We start from the raw sequence: 23,277 nt of genomic DNA on the forward strand, positions 1-23,277 counted from the left end.
AGGAATGGCTATGTTTCAGATAAGCTATCTTTATGTGTCTTCAGAGGATTTTGTATTATTGAATCAGGGTTATATGAGAGAAAGCAATCTTATGTTGATAGAATATCACACATTCTTATTTATTATCGTATCTATCTGTTTATGCTTGTCTAGTGAAAAGGTTCTTGAAATTGGAGTTTATAGCTCCCAAATATCCTCCCAATCTAGGTTTTCATCATCATGACTGCCAGTCAGTGATCATGCTAGGGTTATGTAGAAGACTCATATGAAGGTTGCTCACACTAGGGCACTGTTCTGTGGGGCAGGTAGGTGCCATACTATACGCTCAATAAGGCTGTCGTGTGTGTCCTCTTCAGTGATGCCAACCTCCTCACGGACGTGCTGTCGGACTCAGAGTCGGAGCTGGGCGGTCTGGAGCAGCTGGAGAGAGGCAGCACGGAAACCCTGGCCAACGGTTGCCGTGCCGACTGCGACGCCGCCAAACGCCTGGCCAAGCGTCTGTTCTACCTGGAGGGCTTCAGACGCTGCGACGTGGCACGCCACCTGGGCAAGAAGTGGGTTTCAGGCACAAACACAAGACCAACCACACACACACACACACACACACACACACACACACACACACATTGATACACATGCATATGTCTCACAGTGTTTATATTGTATTAATATGTATTTTGTATCATCTTAAATGTCACATCTCTCTCTCGCTCCCTATCCCCCCTTCTCTTTCCCCCTCTTTCTCCCCTCCCCCATTTTCATTTCCCTCTGTCCCTCCTGCAGTAACGACTTCAGCCAGCTGGTGGCGTCAGAGTACCTCAGCTTCTTTGACTTCTCTGGCCTGTCGTTGGACAAGGCCCTGAGGTAAGACCAGTCAGCACTATTCTCACAGCACTGCTTACAACATATTAGCCTAACACTGATTTCTCTGAGTATTGAGCTGTAGTGTGTCTATTTTGCAATACAGTCAACTGTCACCTCTTGTTATACAGTATGCCATGATTTGGGACTGTCTTGAATGCATGTATTAAACACAGCATGCAGATATTTAAAGTAAATGAACATGTTTGTATTGGGAGTGGTGAACCACAGTTACACTGAGTTTGCACTGAATGAATGTGCAATGTACTGTACTAATCTACTGTAGCCTTAGTCTTAAGATGCCATTGACGATTTCCGAACAAAAGTGAGGAAGCTTGTAAAAGAAGGTTGTAGCCTGTAGCCTATATCACTGTGCGGACAGATACGCTCTGTATTCTAGCCTGAAAACAATACTGCCTGCTCACTCGTTGGTCTTTGACCTAATTCTCAGGAACTTCCTGAAAGCCTTTCCTCTGATGGGTGAGACCCAGGAGAGAGAGAGGATCCTGGTCCACTTCTCTAAGAGGTTCTGTGTCTGCAACCCCACAGCCCTCGCCCCCGAAGGCAAGAGCAGATCTAAACGGGATGATGAGGATGATGATGAAGAAGATGACGGTGATGATTATAATTAGGGTGGTGGGTAGGGTGGGGATAGGGCTGTGGCGGTCATTACATTTTGTCAGCCGGTTATTGTCTTGCAAATTACTGCCGATCTCAGGGTAATTGACCGTTAATTAACATAAACACGTTGAGCATCTCCAGCTGGCCTCCACTCATACAAGCCGCTGATGCACCATCACAATAAATCCATCATTTATTTTAGGCAGGCCTAAAGAAGCATTATGATATAAAGATGTGTTTCAGTAGAACAGAATATGAGTTGGCCTACTGTATGTTATCTGGCTATGCTCCATGCTATAGGCTGTATGCCTGTTCATTTAGCTGGCTAGATACTGTATGTTATCTGGCTATGCTCCATGATATAGGCTGTAGGCTTGTTCATTTAGCTGGCTAGATACTGTATGTTATCTGGCTATGCTCCATGCTATAGGCTGTATGCCTGTTCATTTAGCTGGCTAGATACTGTATGTTATCTGGCTATGCTCCATGCTATAGGCTGTAGGCCTGTTCATTTAGCTGGCTAGATACTGTATGTTATCTGGCTATGCTCCATGCTATAGGCTGTAGGCTTGTTCATTTAGCTGGCTAGATACTGTATGTTATCTGGCTATGCTCCATGCTATAGGCTGTAGGCCTGTTCATTTAGCTGGCTAGATACTGTATGTTATCTGGCTATGCTCCATGCTATAGGCTGTAGGCTTGTTCATTTAGCTGGCTAGATACTGTATGTTATCTGGCTATGCTCCATGCTTTAGGCTTGTTCATTTAGCAGATAAGATATGCTTATAAGTCCGGTGCCATTATTTTATAGTAAGAAGAATATAATTGAACTTAACTGAACAAAATAGAAAGGATATTTTTCACATTCCGGAGCGAGTGCGCATGTGAAGTGGCTATGTGGAGTGTAAAAGTGATCATTTGAAACAGGTCCTATATGCTAGATTTAGAGTTATTTGGCAACCTTAGTAGTGAATGATACAAACCTTAGAAATCAAAACATATGGGCTGCATGATGCAACTACAGACTATTGATGATTTGAGAAAGTCTCAAAAAAAAGTCTACGCTCTGTTCCTTGCCTCAGGCTACACACGTTCTCTCTTCAAGTGATCATATTTCACTCATCAAATCAAATGTTATTGGTCGCATACACATATTTAGCAGATGTTATCCCGGGTGAAGTGAAATGCTTGTGTTTCTAGCTCCAACAGTGCAGTTATGCATATTTTTTTTTTTTAATCAATACAGGCAAATCCCAAAAATAAAAAGAAAGAAATTAAGAACTATTAGAACAAGCAATGTCAGAGTCAGGAATATAAATGTATACAGTGCATTCGGAAGTATTCAGACCCCTTGGCAATTTCATCCATTTTAGAATAAGGCTGTAATGTAACAAAATGTGGACAGTGTCAAGGGGTCTGAATACTTTCCGAATGCACTGTATTAGAGCTTATGAATAGGCATAGACCTATATATGAGCCCAAGCCTGGAAAAAACGCTGAATTAAAATAATGATTGTGCCGTTATATAATACATAGCCTACCCCATTTTGGAGTATGTATCAAAGACATCTTAAATCTGTTTTTTTTAAATGTTTTTCTATCATGCGTAGTATGTGGTAGGTAGGCTATTAAGCTATGTATTGTATAACGGCACAATCATTATTTTAATTCAGCGTTTTTTCCAGGCTTGGGCTCATATATAGGTCTATGCGTATTCATAATCTCTAATACAGTGCATTCGGAAAGTATTCAGACCCCTTGACATTGTCCACATTTTGTTATATTACAGCCTTATTCTAAAATTGATTCAATTATATTTTTTCCTCATAAATCTACACACAATACCCCATAATGACGAAGCAAAAACTGGTTTTTAGTCATTTTTGCAAATGTAAAAAGAAAAATGAAATATCTCATTTACATAAGTATTCAGACCCTTTACTCAGTACTTTGTTGAAGCACCGTTGGCAGTGATTACAGCCTCGAGTCTTCTTGAGTATGACACTACAAGCTTGGCACACCTGTATTTGGGGAGTTTCTTCCATTCTTCTCTGCAGATCCTCTCAAGTTGGATGGGGAGCATCGCTGCACAGCTATTTTCAGGTCTGATTGGGTTGAAGTCCGGGCTCTGGCTGGGCCATTCAGAGACGTGTCCCGAAGCCCCTACTGTGTTGTCTTGGCTGTGTGCTTTGGGTTGTTGTGAATCTTCGCCAAGTCTGAGGTCCTGAGTGCTCTGGAGCAGGTTTTCATCAAGGATCTCTCTGTACTTTGCTCCGTTCATCTTTCCCTCGATCCTGACAAGTCTCCCAGTCCCTGCCACTGAAAAACATCCCCACAGCATCATGCTGCCACCAACATGCTTCACTGTAGGGATGGTTCCAGGTTTCCTCCAGGTGTGACCCCTGGCATTCAGGCCAAAGAGCTCCATTTTAGTGTCATCAGACCAGAGAATCTTGTTTAGGTCAAAGAGTTCAGGTCAAAGAGTTCAATCTTGGCTTCATCAGACCAGATTATCTTGTTCCTCATGGTCTCAGAGTCCTGTAGGGGCCTTTTGGCAAACTCCAAGCGGGCTGTCATGTGCCTTTTACTGAGGAGTGGCTTCTGTCTGGCCACTCTACCATAAAGACCTCATTGGTGGAGTGCTGCAGAGATGGTAGTCCTTCTGGAAGGTTCTCCCATCTCAACAGAGAAACTCTGGAGCTATGACATTGACCATCGAGTTCTTGGTCACCTCCCTGACCAAGGCCCTTCTCCCCCGATTGCTTAGTTTGCCCAGGCGGCCACTGTGTTCTTGGGGGCCTTCAATGCTGCAGACATTTTTTGGTACCCTTCCCCAGATCTGTGCCGTGACACAATCCTGTCTCGGACAATTCCTTTGACCTCATGGCTTGATTTTTGCTCTGACATACACTGTCAACTATAGGACCTCATGTAGACAGGTTTGTGCCTTTCCAAATCATCTCCAATCAATTGAATGTACCACAGGTGGACTCCAATCAAGTTGTAAAAACATCTCAAGGATGATTAATGAAAACAGGATGCAGCTGACCTCAAATTTGAGTGTCATATCAAAGGGTCTGAAAACTTATGTAAATAAGGTATTTTGTTTTTTTATAAATTTACAAAAATTCAAAAAATTGTAACAACCTGTTTTTGCTTTGTCATTGTGAGATATTGTATGTAGATTGATGAGATTATATTTTTTACATCCATTTTAGAATAAGGCTGTAACGTAACAAAATGTGGAAAAGGGGAAGGGCTCTGAATACTTTCTGAATGCACGGTATGCGTATGAGTGTTTTTAACTAGTCCTCATCTTACAAAGTGCTGCCCATTTCGTTGTGTTTGGCTTTGAAACAACATCCACAACGACCATGTTTTCCACTCAGTTTCAACCTGTTGTTGAACTTCCTTCTTCAAATTGATCAACACAGTGAGGTGAGTTTTTTAAAAGCATGATGATAAGTGTTTGATGTGATTTTTAATTGCGTTTGCATTGATGTCAGAGTGGTTGGAAGGACAATAGAGTGCTGAGTACCAGGCCATTAGCGACGTGAAGGTTGTTAGCGAGTTGGGTACTACCAACGCATGTCCAGAGTGCATAAAAGGAGATTACCGTGACCCAACGGTCACGTGGATTATTATTATTTACATTTTTGTACCCCTTTTTTGTGATATCCAATTAGTAGTTACAGTCTCGTCCCATCGCTGCAACTCCCCTATGGACTCGGGAGAGGCGAAGGTCGAGGGACATGTATCTTTCGAAACACGACCCTGCCAAGCAGCACTGCTTCTTGACACACTGCTCGCTTAACCCGGAAGCCAGCCGCACCAACATGTCGAAGGAAACACCGTACAGCTGGCGACAGAAGTCAGCGTGCATGTGCCCGGCACGCCACAAGGAGTCGCTAGAGCGCGATGGGACAAGGACATCCCGGCCTGCCAAACCCTCCCCTAACCCGGACAGCGCTGGGCCAATTGTGCGCCGCTTCATTGGTCTCCCGGTCGCAGCCGGCCTGGGATCGAACCCTTGTCTGTAGTGATGCCTCTAGCACTGCGATGCAGTGCCTTAGACTGCTGCGCCACTCGGGAGGCAGTCACGTGGAATCTGACTGCGGTCATGACTCCTGACTGCCGGTGTGGTGGTATTACTGACACCACAACAACCCTAGGTGGGGAACACTGATGATGATGATGAGGAGGAGGATGACAGCTTTGTTGGCTTGATTAAAATACATTACATTGGCCTCCCGGGTGGCGCAGTGGTCTAGGGCACTGCATCGCAGTGCTAACTGCGCCACCAGAGTCTCTGGGTTCGCGCCCAGGCTCTGTCGCAGCCGGCCGCGACCCGGAGGTCCGTGGGGCGACGCACATTTGGCATAGCGTCGTCCGGGGTAGGGAGGGTTTGGCCGGTAGGGATATCCTTGTCTCATCGCGCTCCAGCGACTCCTGTGGCGGGCCGGGCGCAGTGCACGCCAACCAAGGGGGCCAGGTACACGGTGTTTCCTCCGACACATTGGTGCGGCTGGCTTCCGGGTTGGAGGCGCGCTGTGTTAAGAAGCAGTACGGCTGGTTGGGTTGTGCTTCGGAGGACGCATGGCTTTCGACCTTCGTCTCTCCCGAGCCCGTACGGGAGTTGTAGCGATGAGACAAGGTAGTAATTACTAGCGATTGGATACCACGAAAATTGGGGAGAAAATTGGGAAGAAAATGGGATAAAAATGAAAATAAAAATAATAAATAAAAAAATACATTACTTATCAACATTTTGCATAGCATATTTTGAAGTAGTCTGCCGAGTATTGTTGAGACTTTGCCAAGTATTGTTGATTATTTTTTAGCCTACTGTTAAAATATGCCATTTGAGTCATCCATGACATTTAGATAACATTTAAAAACATGTTTCTTCTTCTTCCAACAGACGGAGCCCATACGTTAACCTGCGCCCTAATGCTGCTCAACACTGATCTACATGGACACGTATGTACAGCTCTGTTATCAAACCTACAATCTGTGAACATAGATGGAAATCAATGTACAGGCAGGAGCCCCCAGAAATACTCATAAATCCTATTTGACATACAGCAGATCCCTGAAGAGTAGAGTCAAAACCCTGTCTAACATGACTCACGCACCAACACAATTGACGTAGAGAAACCTACTGTAGCGTCGGCTCATTGTATTTATGTATTTTGCTCGGCTGTCTTTAAAAATAAAGCCCCCCTTATGGCAGGCAACACCTGTTTAGAAGTGAGGTGCTACAGCAACAATAGCTTCCCTCTCTGTCTGTCTGTATCTCTCTCTCTTTGTCTCTCTTCTATCTCTCTATCTCACTATCTCTCTGTTACCCTCCAGCTCTATCTCTCAATCTCCATCTCTGTTCTCCTCTGACCCACTTTCTGCCCTCTTTTTGTCCCGTCTTTCTGTCTCCTACTACTAAATACCACAGCACTATATACTAACTCTTATCCAGTGTTACTTTAACACACGCTCTCACAATTTAACTCTCTGTTCTTATATGTCTACTAACAGATCCTGTCATGCATCTAACACAGTCTCTCAACCTCCTTCGTTTCTTCTCCTCTCCTCTCATTCCCTTTATTCTCCTGCGTTCTGTCTGACCTCTGTGTGACCTCTGTGTAACCTCTGGCTGTCCTGCTCCTTAGGTGGTAAGTGGCTTTTAGCACTAACCTCTTCTGTGTCTCTCCATGTACAGTATATCTGTGGTCATAATATAACCAATCAACCGCATAATGCATGAAGAGAATAGCTAATGCTCTACCTGCACACCACTGACACCTAGTGGTCAATCAGGGGAATTATTCATAGTACTGCATAACATATTCACATCGATTTGCATTTACAGTAGTGTTTCTCCTAGCCTTGTTAAGATCCACCTGAAAAGTTTGTCAATATTTACATTTACCGGTAGGTAGGAAGGCTGTGAATCCCAAATCACCCCCTCGCCCCTTCCGACCCACTTGGAGGGCCATCGGTTGTCATGTGTTGCTGACGAAACCCCTAGGGTGACTTCCAGAGAGTGGCGAGGGGATCAATAAACCCATCAACTGTTGTTTTACAAGTTATAAACCTCAGTAACAGTTAAACATTTCATTTGTGTTATAGGCTATTTCATAAGTTACGTGTGTCATTTCTTGAAATCAGATATAAACAAATGCATGTGGTTTACAATTAGACCTGCCTCTCCATTATTTTGTATTAAATTGTGCTTAGTCCAAACATATCATTATTTTGGATTAAATTGTGCTTAGTCCAAACAGATCATTATTTTGTATTAAATTGTGCTTAGTCCAAACATATCATTATTTTGGATTAAATTATGCTTAGTCCAAACATATCATTATTTTGGATTAAATTGTGCAAACTCCAAACATATTGTGGTGCTTGTCGGGATAGCACTTCGCTCTGAAGCCCACTTCGGCTGGCTTGGCCGAAGTGGTTATTGGAATTAGCCCCTACACCCTCAATAATTTTCACTCCCTAAACTTTGGGATATTTATGCATAAGGCGGAGGTGAGCAAGAATGCACAAATGGAGGGCTGAGTGTTGTGGGAAAAGGAAGGGAGTGATTTAGGATCCAGCCTAATTCTGTTTCATTCTGTGTCTTGTCCAGAATATTGGGAAGAAGATGTCTTGCCAGCAGTTCATCAGTAATCTGGATGGCCTAAACGATGGCAAGGACTTCCCTAAAGACCTATTAAAGGTACAGTAATCAATGCTAGGACAATATTGATGACAACACTTCAACTAGGCTCCTTACTATTGCTTTGTCTTACTAATGTAATATTTGGTCAGATTCCAATGTTGGCATTACTCAGAAGTTGATCCAGTTCAATGAGATGTGACTTTTTTTCTCTCACCATTTTGATTTCTTTACTTCCTGTTTAGGTGCTGTACAATTCAATAAAGAACGAGAAACTTGAATGGGCAATGTGAGTATCCCTTCTCAGGTGTGTGCGTGCGTGCGTGTCCTATGTTATTTCTGATGTCTGGTGTATTGCAGTGAGGAAGAGGAGTTCAGGAAGAGTCTATCGGAGCTGGTGGAGGAGCAGTATGAGGGAGGGGGGAAGAGGGGGGTTGCCAGGGTAACGGATGGCAATAACCCTTTCATCGCCATCCCCATCCTACCCAACGCTGTCACCTATAAACATGGTGTCCTGTCCCGCAAGAGCCACGCAGACATGGACGGCAAACGCAGTGAGTACAAACTCTCTCACTCACACACACATAGATTGGTTTAGGCTAGGTTGGAAGGGAGTTTCTTAACGCATGGGTCGTCAGTTATTGGGATTTAAACAAGTTTAGAAATAACAGTTGTCTCACTCCCTCTCACTCTCTCTCTCCCTCTCTCTCTCTCTCTCTCCCTCTCTCTCTCTCTCTCACTCTCTCTCCCTCTCTCTCTCTCTTTCTAGCCCCACGAGGACGACGAGGCTGGAAGAAGTTCTATGCGGTTCTAAAGGGGATGATCCTTTATCTACAGAAGGTACCAGATACCTCTCTGTTACCATAGAAACAGACTTCTACCACTGCAGTAGAATGCAGCAGTGGTAGCTCAGCTGCGTGTATGTCACTCTCTCTCTCCCACACACACACACAAACACAGTAGTAGGAGCTCTCTGACGACGTTATATGTGTGTGTCTCCCCCTGTTGACAGGATGAGTACAAGGCTGATGCAGAGCTGTGTGAGGGGGACCTGAAGAACGCTGTGCGTATCCACCATGCGTTAGCCACCCGCGCTACAGACTACAGCAAGAGACCCAACGTCCTCAAACTAAAGACCTCTGACTGGAGAGTGTTCCTACTGCAGGCACCGTAGGTCCTCTGCTACTCTGGCCTGTAGGGTAGACCTGTTCTCTCTCTCTGACTGGAGAGTGTTCCTACTGCAGACACCGTAGGTCCTCTGCTTCTCTGGCCTGTAGGGTAGACCTGTTCTCTCTCTCTGACTGGAGAGTGTTCCTACTGCAGACACCGTAGGTCCTCTGCTTCTCTGGCCTGTAGGGTAGACCTGTTCTCTCTCTCTGACTGGAGAGTGTTCCTACTGCAGACACCGTAGGTCCTCTGCTTCTCTGGCCTGTAGGGTAGACCTGTTCTCCCTCTCTGACTGGAGAGTGTTCCTACTGCAGGCATCGTAGGTCCTCTGCTTCTCTGGCCTGTAGGGTAGACCTGTTCTCCCTCTCTGACTGGAGAGTGTTCCTACTGCAGACACCGTAGGTCCTCTGCTTCTCTGGCCTGTAGGGTAGACCTGTTCTCTCTCTCTGACTGGAGAGTGTTCCTACTGCAGGCACCGTAGGTCCTCTGCTTCTCTGGCCTGTAGGGTAGACCTGTTCTCTCTCTCTGACTGGAGAGTGTTCCTACTGCAGACACCGTAGGTCCTCTGCTACTCTGGCCTGTAGGGGAGGCCTGTTCATGGGAACCAGCTATATGTCCCCTAATGCGCATTCGGTTATTTTGTCACACAATGATAACTGACTTTCATGATGTACAGAAATGTGGTGTTATTATTAGCCAAATATTATTAGCCTTTAGATATTTTGTTGCAACTTGTGGCATACTCTCCCTCATAATAAGGTATGCTATTTAGCAGACGCTTTGTCCATGCATATATTTTACGTACGGATGGTCTCAGGAATCGAGCACGTTATCCTGGCACTGTAAGCGCCATGCTCTACCATCTGAACACATACAGACACATACAAATGTATATTTTTTTCTTTCTTTCTCTCTGTCTGTCTGTCTGTCTGTCTGTCTGTCTGTCTGTCTGTCTGTGTCCTGTCTTTCTTTGTAGGAGTGAAGAGGAGATGATGTCGTGGATATTCCGTATTAACCTGGTAGCAGCTCTGTTCTCCGCCCCGGCCTTCCCTGCTGCCATTGGCTCCATGAAGACGTTCTGTAGACCTCTACTGCCCTCCTCCTCTACCCGGCTAAACCAGGTACACTCACGCAAACACACACACATTCTCTCACACACATTCGCTACACACACAGCCACAAATATAGCATGGTGCACCCTAAATTGATTGTGTTATGTGATTGGTTGTTACTGGTGCCTGCTGTTTGATGGGTTGCTGTGATTGGTGCAGGAGGATCAGCTGCAGTCCCACGAGGGGAAGCTGAAGCAGATGAGTGTGGAGGTGGAGGAGCACAGGAAGAGCCCGCCCTCGCCTTCTCCCAAGAGCAGAGAGTGGGAGGAGTATCGAATCAAAGAGCACTACCTCATATATGAGGTGAGAAAGAGAGAGGCTACAGGTCTTTTGGCCTACATCCCTTTGCATAATATCTGTAGTTTATCTTAAGGGAGAAAGGTTGCATCTCTCTTTCTTTCTTTCTATGTATCTCTCTTTCTCTCGCTCTGTGTAACTGTTTCTATGTGCATAGGTCTGGGTAAATCTGAAGTAGATGTCCTGTTGTTGTGTTATAGTTGTGACAGAATCACGAGATCAATGTCCTATATCCCCTTTCTCTGTGTTTTTCCCCATCATTTGTCATGAATCCTCTTTCTCTCTGTAGAGTGAGCATTGTGTAATAGCTGTGTGTTAAATGAGCCATATGTGTGATATATGCATATTTATACTCACATCACTCTCTCCATTGCAGAAGAGTCGGTACGAGACGTATATCAACCTGCTCCAGGCCAAGATGAGGGCAGAGACAGACGACCTGGAGAAGATAGAGGCTAGCGTGATGAGCGGGATCGGGGAGGGCCGAGGGGGGCGCGAGGGCTACCTCCGGAAGACCCAGTCCTCTCCTTCCATCAGCCAGCACGATGTCAATGGCAGGGCCTCTGGATGCACTGGCCCGGGCCAGCAGAGTTGAGAAGAGAACCCCCTAAAAAAATATCATGCACCCCCCGTAACTCTGTCCTCTGAACCAGAGGGCTCACCCCCTCCAAACGCCTGAGAACTGGACCCCAAATCCTCCCTCCTTCCTATTTCATTGCACAGTAAAGCGGTAATAATTGTTCCAGCTATACTTTATTAATGGTGTTATTTAACCAACAGCTAATTGTCGCTGGCAGTGCTTATAAGAACACTTATAACGGAGAGCATGAACATGTGGAAAAAAGGACGAAAGAGGAGAGAGGACTTACCGGCATAAAGGAAGTGACATCGTAAGGAAGTGTGGACTGTAGTTTTTTGGTTTGAGGAGGTGGATGGTGGATTTCAGGGTGGAGGGGTACAGTAGCATAGTAGTAGGGCGACAAGTAGCCTAGCGGTGAAGAGATTTGGGCCAGTAACCATCGCTGTTTTGAATCCCGAGCTGACTAGGTGAAAAATCTGTCAATGTGCCCTAGAGCAAGGCACTTAACCCACAATTGCTCCTGTAAGTCGCTCTGCATAAGAGCATCTGCTAAATGTCTAAAATGTAAAATGTACACTACCGTTCAAAAGTTTGGGGTCACTTACAAATGTCCTTGTTTTTGAAAGAGAAGCTAATTTTTCGTCCATTAAAATAACATAAAATTGATCAGAAATACAGTGTAGACATTTTTAATATTGTAAATGACTATTGTAGCTGGAAACAGCTAAAAAAAAAAATGGAATATCTACATAGGCGTGTTCCAATGGCATGTTGTGTTAGCTAATCACAGTTTAACATGTTAAAAGGCATTAGAAAACCCTTTTGCAATTATGTTAGCACAGCTGAAAACTGTTGTTCTGATTTAAAGAAGCAATAAAACTGGCCTTCTTTAGACTAGTTGAGTATCTGGAGCATCAGCATTTGTGGGTTCGATTACAGGTTCAAAATGACCAGAAACAAAGACCTTTCTTCGGAAACTCGTCAGTCTATTCTTGTTCTGAGAAATGAAGGATATTCCATGCGAAAAATTGCCAAGAAACTGAAGGTCTCGTACAACGCTGTGTACTATTCCCTTCACAGAACAGCACAAACTGGCTCTAACTAGAGTAGAAAGAGGAGTGGGAGGCCCCGGTGCACAACTCTCAACATCAACAGTTAAGAGTTGCAAAGAAAAAGACATATCTCAGACTGGCCAATAAAAATAAAAGATTAAGATGGGCAATAACACAGACACTGGATAGAGGAAGATTGGAAAAAAGTGTTATGGACAGACGAATCTAAGTTTGAGGTGTTTGGATCACAAAGAAGAACATTAGTGAGATGCAGAAAAAATGAAAAGATGCTGGAGGAGTGCTTGATGCCATCTGTCAAGCGTGGTGGAGGTAATGTGATGGTCTGGGGGTGCTTTGGTGGTGGTAAAGTGGGAGATTTGTTCAGGGGAAAAGCGATCTTGATGAAGGAAGGCTTTCATTTTGCAACACCATGCCATACCCTGTGGACGGCACTTAATTGGAGCCAATTTCCTCCTACAACAGGACAATGACCCAAAGAACAGCTCCAAACTATGCAAGAACTATTTAGGGAAGAAGCAGTCAGCTGGAATTCTGTCTATAATAGAGTGGCCGGACAGCACAGTCATTGGATCTCAACCCTATTGAGCTGTTGTAGGAGCAGCTTGACCGTATGGTACGTAAGAAGCGCCCATCAAGCCAATCCAACTTGTGGGAGATGCTTCAGGAAGTATGGGGTGAAATGTCTTCAGATTACCTCAACAAATTGACAACTAGAATGCCAAAGCTCTGCAAGGCTGTAATTGCTGCAAATAGAGGATTCTTTGATGAAAGCAATGTTTGAAGGACACAATTATTTAATTTAAAAATCATTATTTGTAACCTTGTCAACGTCTTGACTATATTTCCTATTCATTTTGCAACTCGTTTCATGTGTTTTCATGGAAAACAATGGCATTTCTAAGTGACCCCAAATGTTTGAAGTAACTCACACCTTATAGTGAGCCTTCAACAGGTTACTATGGACCATAGAGCATGGAGACTCTCCTCAGTGTATCTGAACAGGCCTATGTAACACACCTACTGTATGGAAGTCTTATGATGATGAACAACACTTCCTCAGACTCTCAGAACTGTTATGATGATCAACTCCTTGCTGTGTAGACTATTATTGATAAGTATGTATTTCTTCTTCCACTTGAACCTGAGCTTCATATATGATATCAGACTGAATGAAAGCACTGTGGCATGTTTTATAACCCTTGTTCTATGTTACTGTCTGGATACCTGTACTGCTGTTACTCTGAGTGGATACCTGTACTGCTGTTACTCTGAGTGGATACCTGTACTGCTGTTACTCTGAGTGGATACCTGTACTGCTGTTACTCTGAGTGGATACCTGTACTGCTGTTACTCTGAGTGGATACCTGTACTGCTGTTACTCTGAGTGGATACCTGTACTGCTGTTACTCTGAGTGGATACCTGTACTGCTGTTACTCTGAGTGGATACCTGTACTGCTGTTACTCTGAGTGGATACCTGTACTGCTGTTACTCTGAGTGGATACCTGTACTGCTGTTACTCTGAGTGGATACCTGTACTGCTGTTACTCTGAGTGGATACCTGTACTGCTGTTACTCTGAGTGGATACCTGCACTGCTGTTACTCTGAGTGGAAGCTGGGATGGAGGACATTGACTGAGTATGAGCAGTAATGTTGGTTTGTTGAAGACTTTGATAAAGTGCTTTGAGAGTGTGTGTGTGTGTGTGTGTGTGTGTGTGTGTGTGTGTGTGTGTGTGTGTGTGTGTGTGTGTGTGTGTGTGTGTGTGTGTGTGTGTGTGTGTGTGTGTGGTTGAGGGATGGCCAGTGGACATTAGGTTAAGGTTGAAAGGAAGCATGTCTAACGTTAAAAGATCTGTGTTCTGTGTTAGAATGATTTAATGCAGAAGAAGACATCTCCCTGAGTTGGAGCTGGCTCATCTTCCTGTCATGTCATCATCAGAGTGCAGATACAACAATCAAAGACTGAAAGACAAAGCAGCAGAACAGGAAGTAGAGGAAGTGGCTGAGCAGAACATAGCGCTACACGTGGTGTAGAATCATATTCATGTGGGAGACCAGAGAGAGGACACTAACACAGCTCTGTCTCTCCAGGAAGGAACCATGGAAAGATGGAGGGAGGGAACAGGGCTGTGGTTCTGCTGGACTACATTGTTCTAAATTGAACATTGAAACTCATCCCCCTCTCTTTCTCCCTCCCCCTTTCCTGACTGGACTTCGGATGGGATAGTGTCCCTAATTCATATCTCTTTCTCGACACTAAAGCGGTACGGAATCTTTGCACGGTCAGAACAGACACAGAGGCTTTATAGATGCTGTGTTTTGATGGGACTGGATCAGAGATCCTTAGTTCTGTTGACTGAAGTGGAATTTGGAATCAGAACTGCCATTTTATACATTATGTCTTTCTTACTCCGAGGACCGACCTTGTCACTTTGGCTGTTGTGCTAACTAACCATTGTTTCCCCAATGTTTTAGGGTAGAGCAGTGCTGTTGTAATATATAATTGTGAGAAGGTTTTTTACTTTGCTGGTCCTGTCTTAAATAAATATTTTTTTTTGTTTTTTATTTAAACAAAGGAAGCTTGGAGACTGGAAATGTTACTGTATATTGTTATTTTGTTTGACAGTGTAAAGTAGAGGGAGTTTTTACTGGTTATTTTAGTCAGTGCTTCCTAGTCACCTTTCATATACAATAGAAATTGGTGTCAATGTTTTTATTATCAATTCTACATCTCTTTATCTAGAGATATTGCCTTATGTAACGCAGATGAGAAAATAATGATGTGGAAAATGTTTAGCATAGCTAGTTCGCAATTTAGCAGGAATAAACATCACGTCCACATCTTGGACACAATGAGCACTTGTCAAGGTACCGCTTGCACCTGTAGCCATTAAATACTATGAAAGGCTGGTCATGGCTCCACATCAACACCATCATCCCAGACCCCCTGGACCCTCTCCAATTCACATACTGCCCCAACAGAGCCACAGATTACGCAATCTCTATTGCACTCCCACCTGGACAAGAGGAACACTTATGTGAGAATGCTGTTCATTGACTACAGCTCAGCATACAACACCATAGTGCCCTCCAAGCTCCTCACTAAGCTCAGGTACCTGGAACTGAACACCTCACTCTGCAAGTGGATCCTGGATTTCCTGACAGGCTGCCCCAGGTGGTGAGGGTAGGCAACAACACTGATCCTCAACACAGGGGCCCCTCAGGATGTGCATGCTTAGTCCCCTTCTGTACTCCCTGTTCACCTGCACATGACTCCAACACCATCATTATGTTTGCGGACGACATTACAGTGGTAGGCCTGATCACCAACGAGGATGAGACAGCCTATGGGGAGAAGGTCAGTGACCTCAACATCAGCAAGACAAAGGAGCTGATCGTGCAGTACAGGAAACAGAGGGCCGAGCACGCCCCAATCCACATTGATGGGGATGTAGTGGAGCGGGTCGAGAAATTTGAGTTCCTCAGTGTCCACAAGGAACATGATCCACACACCAACACAGTCATGAAGAAGGCACGACAACGTCTCTTCCCCCTCAGGAGGCTGAAAAGATTTGTCATGGGCCCTCAGATCCTCAAGAAGTTCTACAACTGCACCATTGAGAGCATATTGACTGGCTGCATCACCGCTTGGTATGGCAACTGCTTGGCATCCGACTGTAAGGTGCTATAGAGGGTAGTGCATACGGTCCAGTACATCACCGGGGACGAGTTCCCTGCCATCAAGGACTTCTATACCAGGCAGTGTCAGAGAAAGGCCATAAAAAAGTCCAGCCACGCAAGTCATAGACCCGCTCGCCAAGCGGTACCGATGCACCAAGTCTGGAACCAACAAGACCCTGCACAGCTTCTACCCCCAAGCCATAAGGCTGCTAAATAGTTAACCAAATAGCTACCTAGACAATCTGCATTGACTCCCTTTTTCACCAACTTTCAATTCATCAAATACACTGCTGCTACTGCTTATTATCTATCTTGTTGCCTAGACATTTTACCTCTACCTATATGTACATATCTACCTCAATTACCTCGGACCCCAACACATCGACTCGGTACTGGTACTCTATGTATATAGTCAAGTTATCATTACTCATTGTGTATTTATTTCTTGTGTTATTATTTTTCTATTTTTGTTGGGAATGGCTCGTAAGTAAGCATTTTACTGTTAGTCTACACCTGTTGTTTACGAAGCATGTGATTTGATTGTCTCTCAAATACATCGTAACAGTTGTTGGTTAGCTAGCTAGTGATTTTTTGTTGTTGTTGCCATATTAGCATTGACATTAAATCAGTCAAAACAAGACATGGTATTAAGAACAAGATAAAACTAGCAGAAAAGAGCCACCTACGATTCCCTACATGGCAACCTCTTGTCATTGTTGCTAGCTATCTGACCGTTCAAAGTCATAACAAAGCACGGATTCCGGCCCCATCGATGCGTGCACATTATTTTCGCGATGTCAGCCAACCCGTCTGTTCTTGTCAATACGACGGGAACAGTATCCATGCTTCAGCACCTTTGACAGCGCCAACTTTCCGCATCAACACGTCCTCAAAACGCCACAAATAGGCCTACTTCAGCGCAATGGACAGCACCAATGTCGCAAATCGCCATCACCTTGAAAAGTGCTTGACGACTCTTCTAGCGAACTTCAGGTTTCACCAGCAGGTAGGCCTATTGGTGCCACCACCAGTACTTCTAAATGTAAGTTATTTGGACCATTATGAATTTAAAAAAATCTGTGGAACTTTTAGTCAGACACTCTGTAAAGACACAAGAGCATGAGGAATGCCTGTTTATTGCAATTAGTCATTTTCAGACGACAAAGGCTTTTCCAACATTAAAACAACAACGTACAAAACAGCACACGTTTTGCCATCAACTAAAATTTAATAAGGTAGTGAAAGTACATAAACAAAGTAATGAAGTACAGTAAGATACAAGTTATGATGATGTCAAATGTAGGATGAGCAGATTTTTCAAAGCCAAATTAAGCACCATCGTCATGTAGTCAGGAAAGGCCATAAATCAGTAAGAACTACTCTAGAATGTATGGGGGGGAAAGTTAAACATGGTACATCACAGTTTTCAGACCTTTATACCAACTAAAAAATATCAATATTGGTGTAACACTACTTTATCATGCAATTTACTTTAGTAAACCTTCTGAAACACAGACAAAATATACTTCAATAAGTAGAAGAACTTGATACATCTCTGTCCAGCAATGTCACAAAGCCTGGAAAGTAATTTATACTCTCTGAATGTGAGATCCCTATCAAAAATAATATGCCGATTTTTTTTTCTTCTCCTTAATATATCTAAAGTGCAAGTATTTATCCATTTTATTCAATGCTTTCTGTAAGTATAAAATACAAAAGAAAAAAACAGCAATATGCTTTTCCTGTTTATATGTTATATTTTTCTGAAACAAGGATCATCATATACACACACACACCACAGATAAAATATTTTGAAAGGTGCAACATATCATATAGGGTTGATAAAGGGTAGTTAGACCATACGGTGACATGGGATATGTTCATTGTGCATTGACCCTCTTCCTCCCCATTGACTTTTATAGATCCTTTTCCCAATGTCTCGTCCCTGTACATAACAGTAGCCTATACAGTCTGCATACATGAAGGACTCTGCATTGGTATGTGCAAAACAGAATGTGTGCTGAGCTAGTAATGGTCAAGGTGACTGTTGGCTTCACAAACAAGATTGTAATTGGCCTTGCCCATTATAGACGTTGTCTGTGAGTGATTGGTCTGAACTTGAAGGACCAGAGAAACGTCATAGCGACAATAGAACACTGAAACAAAATTTAATGGATCTTTAAACAGCTTCGTAGAATGAATGGAAGTTGAAATTGTAGTGGGAGAGATTCCAGAAGACCACACCTCTAAAGGGACTGGTAGAGGTTGTTACCATGGTCATGCAGCTGTTGTTTAGATCAAAACACACATTCCCACCATTTAAGAACTAGTACAAATAAGAAGAACAAAGCACCTCTAATAGTTAATCAATTCTAAGACATCTCTCTCTGATGCAAACAGCACAAGCACCATCACCACCACCAATGTTACACTGAACTGAACTAGCCATGCTGCTGCACAGTTACAATCAACCCACTGCAGGTTTTGATTATGGAACAAAAACACCTGCCGTCCATTTTGTGCCCCATTGATTAACTGCAATGTGAGCAACATGGTGAAATCATCAGCTCTAAACCGTGGCAGTTGGTTCTTACCCAACACTGTGTTGATCCTTTAAAATAGGCAGTGTTCTAGAATCTATTACACAGAACCATGCCACTCCGGAACCAGAACGGACCCAGTAGCACCTTGTGAACTGACAAAAAAATAATCACTTTTGTTTAATTTTTATTTATTTTTTATGTGCGTTTTACAGAGCGAGGCATACAAACGTAAAACGTGAGCTGAATGAGTTAGAATTATGGCCCCATTAAATCAGATCCGCTTTAGCCGACATCCACATAGCTGATATTTTGAAGTGTCGGAGGTGGAACCGTGTTAGAGCTGTCAAATCCACAAGTGGCTCCCGGCATCATACCTAAAGCGCACATTGCTATTGGCAGCACGAAGTCGCATTAAGAGAAATCCCATGGAGTCATATTTACAAGTTCAAACACTGGAATGTGAGATGTAATCTACAGCTCAATTAAGCTGATAGAAATCCTCATTAAATGTTAAATGATTTTCAACTTGAACGTCATTATTTCTATATAGCCTACACTTTCTCGTTCTAAACTTCTAACGCGAGTGGGACGGGTGTGGCTTGATGACAATGATCTCAAGAGCTGCTGCTCACCGATTTGACAGCTACAACGCAGTTCCACTTCGGACACCGCCAAAACATCAGCTATGCGGATGTTGGCTATCGCCAGTTAACACTTGATCTGATTGACTATAGCCTTCGTCTCTCTAGGGCTGGCCAGTAAGAGAGTTGTGAAAATGGTGTATTGAATTTCCAGGCTTAATGTCTCGCATTTAAAGCCTAAATTCAATCAAGCATTTACTGTGTAGGAATAGTATTTGGTCTTTCACAGCGGTAGTGGAGGTTTGACTGAATTCTGGCTTCAAAATGTTCTTTATATGTGTAGAGCACAACTGAGTCAAATCCGCAGTTTACCTGCTATGTAAAAGATCTCTCTGAAATTCTGGGGCAGTGTTAGGCAGTCATGGGTTTCTCTCCAAAAGAGGAGAGAAACCCATGAAGCTTAAATGCTAGCCTAGTAAAGGGCCATTTAATAGGGGTCCTATATGGGGCCCCACATAGGGACCCATGCATCTCGAGGCCTCTTTCTTACAGTTGTAACTCTGACCGAATCCAAATGGCTGGTGGAATTATAGCAGACCTACCTACTGCTGCTCAGTCTGTCCTCAACATCACGCCAGCCGGCCTGATGGCAGTACAGTACAGTGCAGTAGGTTTAGATCACCTAAACTAATCCAAGCCACCCTGTGATGCTCTAAATCCAGCTACTGATGGTTAACCTAGCTGACTGATTGTTAATCAACGCTTAAAGAAATCCTCTATGGCATTGTTTACTGGTGGACTGAGAGCAAGGAATGCTGGGTAACTGTCAAAATGATTCTGTCTTCACCCCTGGAAGAATGGTTGGTCTCTTCATCGTCAGGGCAACCCCCTCTGTCACCACATCAATTTGTTGACATCGTGTCATTTTCATTGAACTTTTCTCCTTCTGACTTGGGATAATTTATCCCAGTAAAACTAAAAAGTTTCATGATACTACTCAATTAAATTATAAGACACTCAGAAGGGGCAGGACTGTGCTTCTAACACTGACCTGAAGATGAGGAGATCGCTTACCCCCCCCCACAAATCAGAAAGCTTATGTCACTGTAGCGATTCTGTGGAAAGAGAAACAGCAGAAACGTGCCTACACTCACTGAAAAACAGTGGGTTACTGTATATGAAAGTGATGGGAAATCTCACACTAGTTTGAAACCTTTTCACTTAAATGCAGAGAAAGACTTCACATTTCTGTAACAATGCAGAATTCAGCCTCATGCTTTTAAAATATCAATCACATATATATTTGCCTTTTTTTTTGTCTATACAACATACAATGCCACGATTGGCACGTACAATATTGCACACTATAAAGTAATGTCCTCACTGTCTGTCATCACCCTGTCTATGGGGAGACTGCTGCTCTGACAACATATGGAGAGTAACGTTGAGAAATCAAATAATGCAGTGACAAATTAGACCAGCAAGCCCGGTCTAGTTTGGATTATATTGGAGCTGTAGCACCATAGAAAGATACTGCCTTGGCCTTTTGGCCTACATCCAGAAAAACCTCACAAGGGGCTCTTAGGGCATCCACCCATCATCCGTCTCCATCTCATCCCCACTGACTGACTACTGTATACGTCCAGTTACATTTTACATGGTGCAAGAGGTGGACAGACACAACCCCACATCTCTGATGACTATCCATGCTCACATTAGAAGTCCTGCTGCTGTTGCTGTTCTAGGGGCCATTCTCTGCTCTCCTGCCTGTGGAGGGAGACAGGCTACAGAAAAGGGCCTCTCTGGTTTGGCTTGTTAGTGTTGACCAATAGCCATACAGCAAACAGTACAGAACTCACAAATGAAAACATACAGTGGTCGAGAGAGATATCATTAACATCGACCACAATGTGAAGCACGTAAACGAGTGGAGTGTATAAGGCACCAGGTTGTTCTGACGTCAGAGAGGATGCGCCCTCGCGGCTCAGCATGCATGTAGCCGCGCGCTGATGCGTCTTTTTACGCGTCTCGCGCTGCCATCACCGGTTGAGCATCTGGTTTTTGTGCCCCATCCCACCCTCCCCCCGAAAAAGAAAACTCGCCCACAGAAAACGTGGGCATTTTAGGATTTAAATACAGCTGATTCACAAAATCATAATTAGTATATCTAAGTTAGCACATTTTTTATCTAACCATTGTTCCAAATTTGAATGGAAATGGTGCAAAAGGGTTGATATTCAATAGTAAAGATGCTTTTATCCCGTTTAGGCCTATATCGACTCTGCTCTCCTCATAAAAGACTCCATAATGTAGGCCTATGACATGATAGAAACGCTTTTCATAACTATATTTTCGATTAAATTAAACACTATAACTTTCCCAAATGCCTTTTAAAAAGAGATTTAGGCCTACGCATATTGGCAGAAGTGTCTATTTTTTCAGTCTGTGCGTTGCGTTCTGCAGTACACGTTAGTAGATAGCGCTTTACTTTTTATTTCCTGCGTACCTTATATTAATAAACTACAACTGATTTCAGATATTGGTTTGGTAAAGTAATTTATCATATATATATATATATATATATATATATATTTGTGCTGATGTCAAATGTTGGTTTACATGGAGATCTTCGTAATTTCCAATTTACGTTTTTTTCGTTTTGCACTTTGGAAACCTTTTCGAAATAGCTTGGACGTGTGCAAAATCGGGTTGTTTGTTAGAGCAATAAACACTCTGTTCATTGTCATTTAAATCAAGTAGGAAACAGTTCATATTTTACAGTTCAAACAAGTTATTGATAGCAGCGGCTTACTGTTAAAATGGTTGGTAAGTGGGTGACATCCAGCAATGAACGACGAGACAGTAGGCTACTGCCAGTCTGACTGTGAAGGTTGTGTGTGGGGTGGTTCCCTTGGAATTCTCTCTTTATATTTTACAGTAAAAGTCTGATTATAAAGTCTGTTGTTTGTTGTTATTTATTTCTGCTCAAGCCGGTAATCCGTCAATCATCGTCCCCGTCGTCACCATGTTGGCCCTCCGGTAGGAGTTCGGAGGCCCGTTTCTCTCTACTCCGCTCCTGGATCTTTCTCATCTCCTCGGCATATTTACAGAACGTGTTGCCGAATTTGGACCACACTTTGCACGGAACAGTGATGGAGTTCCGGTAGGTAGGCTTCACCTCGCTGACCCGCATGAACACTCCGTACTTGTTAGAACCCACGTCGAAGAAAAAGCGTTTGTTGTCAACAGTCAAGGAAGTGCCTTCGGGTAGTTCTGCCGGTTCCTCGTCCACACCGTAATCATCGATGAGTTTGGCCAAAGCGTCACGGAACTCGATAAGTCCCTGCGCTGGAAGCGCGATGGTTTGGCCTTGTGCACTTCCCAATCCGGGCCCCCGATTAACGGTCTGACGGATCCTTAGGAACCGCCCCCTCTGGTTCTCTTTCAGATCCATGTAATATTTGCGATTCTCTCGCACTAGAAATTCGCTCTTGAGGGCACGCCGGGGCTCATCCTGCACTATATCCGGGTTGCTCGGGCCCAGCTGGGCGTAATGTTCGATGAAGTCCCCGAGATAGTCACGGAACTCCACTGCCACTGACATAGAGAGAGTGAGGCGGCTCTTATTTCCCCCAGCTCCGACCTCGGCTATCTTTAGGAAGCGGCCTTTTGCATTCTGCTTCACGTCTAGGTAGAAGCGCTTATTCTGGATGTCGACTCGCTTTGACGCGAGCTCCTCGGTGTCGTGTTGCAGTCTTGCCGCGGCGCCCATCGCGCCCGGAGGCAGGGAGCCGGGGCCTGTGGCCAGCCCTCCGTGGTCACTGCCACTGTCTCTGTCCGCCATGATGCTGCCTCCTGCTTACCTTCCACCGTCTCCCTCAGCCTGCTGCAACCTCGACTGCCTGTCAACCACACCGACGATATCGCGAGAGCGCTACGCTTTAGAAAGGAAACGAAAGCAGCCTACTGTAGTTCATATTACGTGCTGTTCTGAGAGGGGGTATTCAAGAGATACACGTTTGCGTCTAGTGTCTGTGTAGCAGCTGCACATAATTCAGTAACGTTGCAACTAAATTGAAGCTCTTCACAATGTGTTA

General features: G+C 44.0%; 2 protein-coding genes across 2 annotated transcripts in view; one reads left to right on the top strand and one right to left on the bottom strand.

Moving 5' to 3' along the window:
• The window catches only part of LOC129858335 (PH and SEC7 domain-containing protein 2-like), a 76,499-nt gene extending 61,268 nt beyond the window's left edge, over positions 1-15,231 (top strand). Inside the window, exons 4-15 of the mRNA XM_055927489.1 lie at positions 357-554; positions 784-864; positions 1,313-1,476; positions 6,404-6,462; positions 8,117-8,206; positions 8,392-8,435; positions 8,507-8,700; positions 8,916-8,986; positions 9,159-9,316; positions 10,290-10,434; positions 10,585-10,728; positions 11,099-15,231. Coding sequence (XP_055783464.1) covers positions 357-554; positions 784-864; positions 1,313-1,476; positions 6,404-6,462; positions 8,117-8,206; positions 8,392-8,435; positions 8,507-8,700; positions 8,916-8,986; positions 9,159-9,316; positions 10,290-10,434; positions 10,585-10,728; positions 11,099-11,317 — 1,567 coding nt within the window. The 3' untranslated portion in view covers positions 11,318-15,231. The remainder of the gene's footprint in view (positions 1-356; positions 555-783; positions 865-1,312; positions 1,477-6,403; positions 6,463-8,116; positions 8,207-8,391; positions 8,436-8,506; positions 8,701-8,915; positions 8,987-9,158; positions 9,317-10,289; positions 10,435-10,584; positions 10,729-11,098) is intronic.
• Positions 15,232-17,174: 1,943 nt separating this feature from the next.
• Positions 17,175-23,132, bottom strand: LOC129858336 (transcriptional activator protein Pur-alpha-like). Its single transcript, XM_055927490.1, has one exon. It carries the CDS (start codon positions 23,022-23,024, stop codon positions 22,182-22,184), a length of 843 nt encoding a protein of 280 aa, XP_055783465.1. The 5' UTR covers positions 23,025-23,132; the 3' UTR covers positions 17,175-22,181.
• Positions 23,133-23,277: the final 145 nt, after the last annotated feature.

This window comes from Salvelinus fontinalis, chromosome 6 (assembly GCF_029448725.1).
Source record: "Salvelinus fontinalis isolate EN_2023a chromosome 6, ASM2944872v1, whole genome shotgun sequence".
Taxonomy (NCBI): domain Eukaryota; kingdom Metazoa; phylum Chordata; class Actinopteri; order Salmoniformes; family Salmonidae; genus Salvelinus; species Salvelinus fontinalis.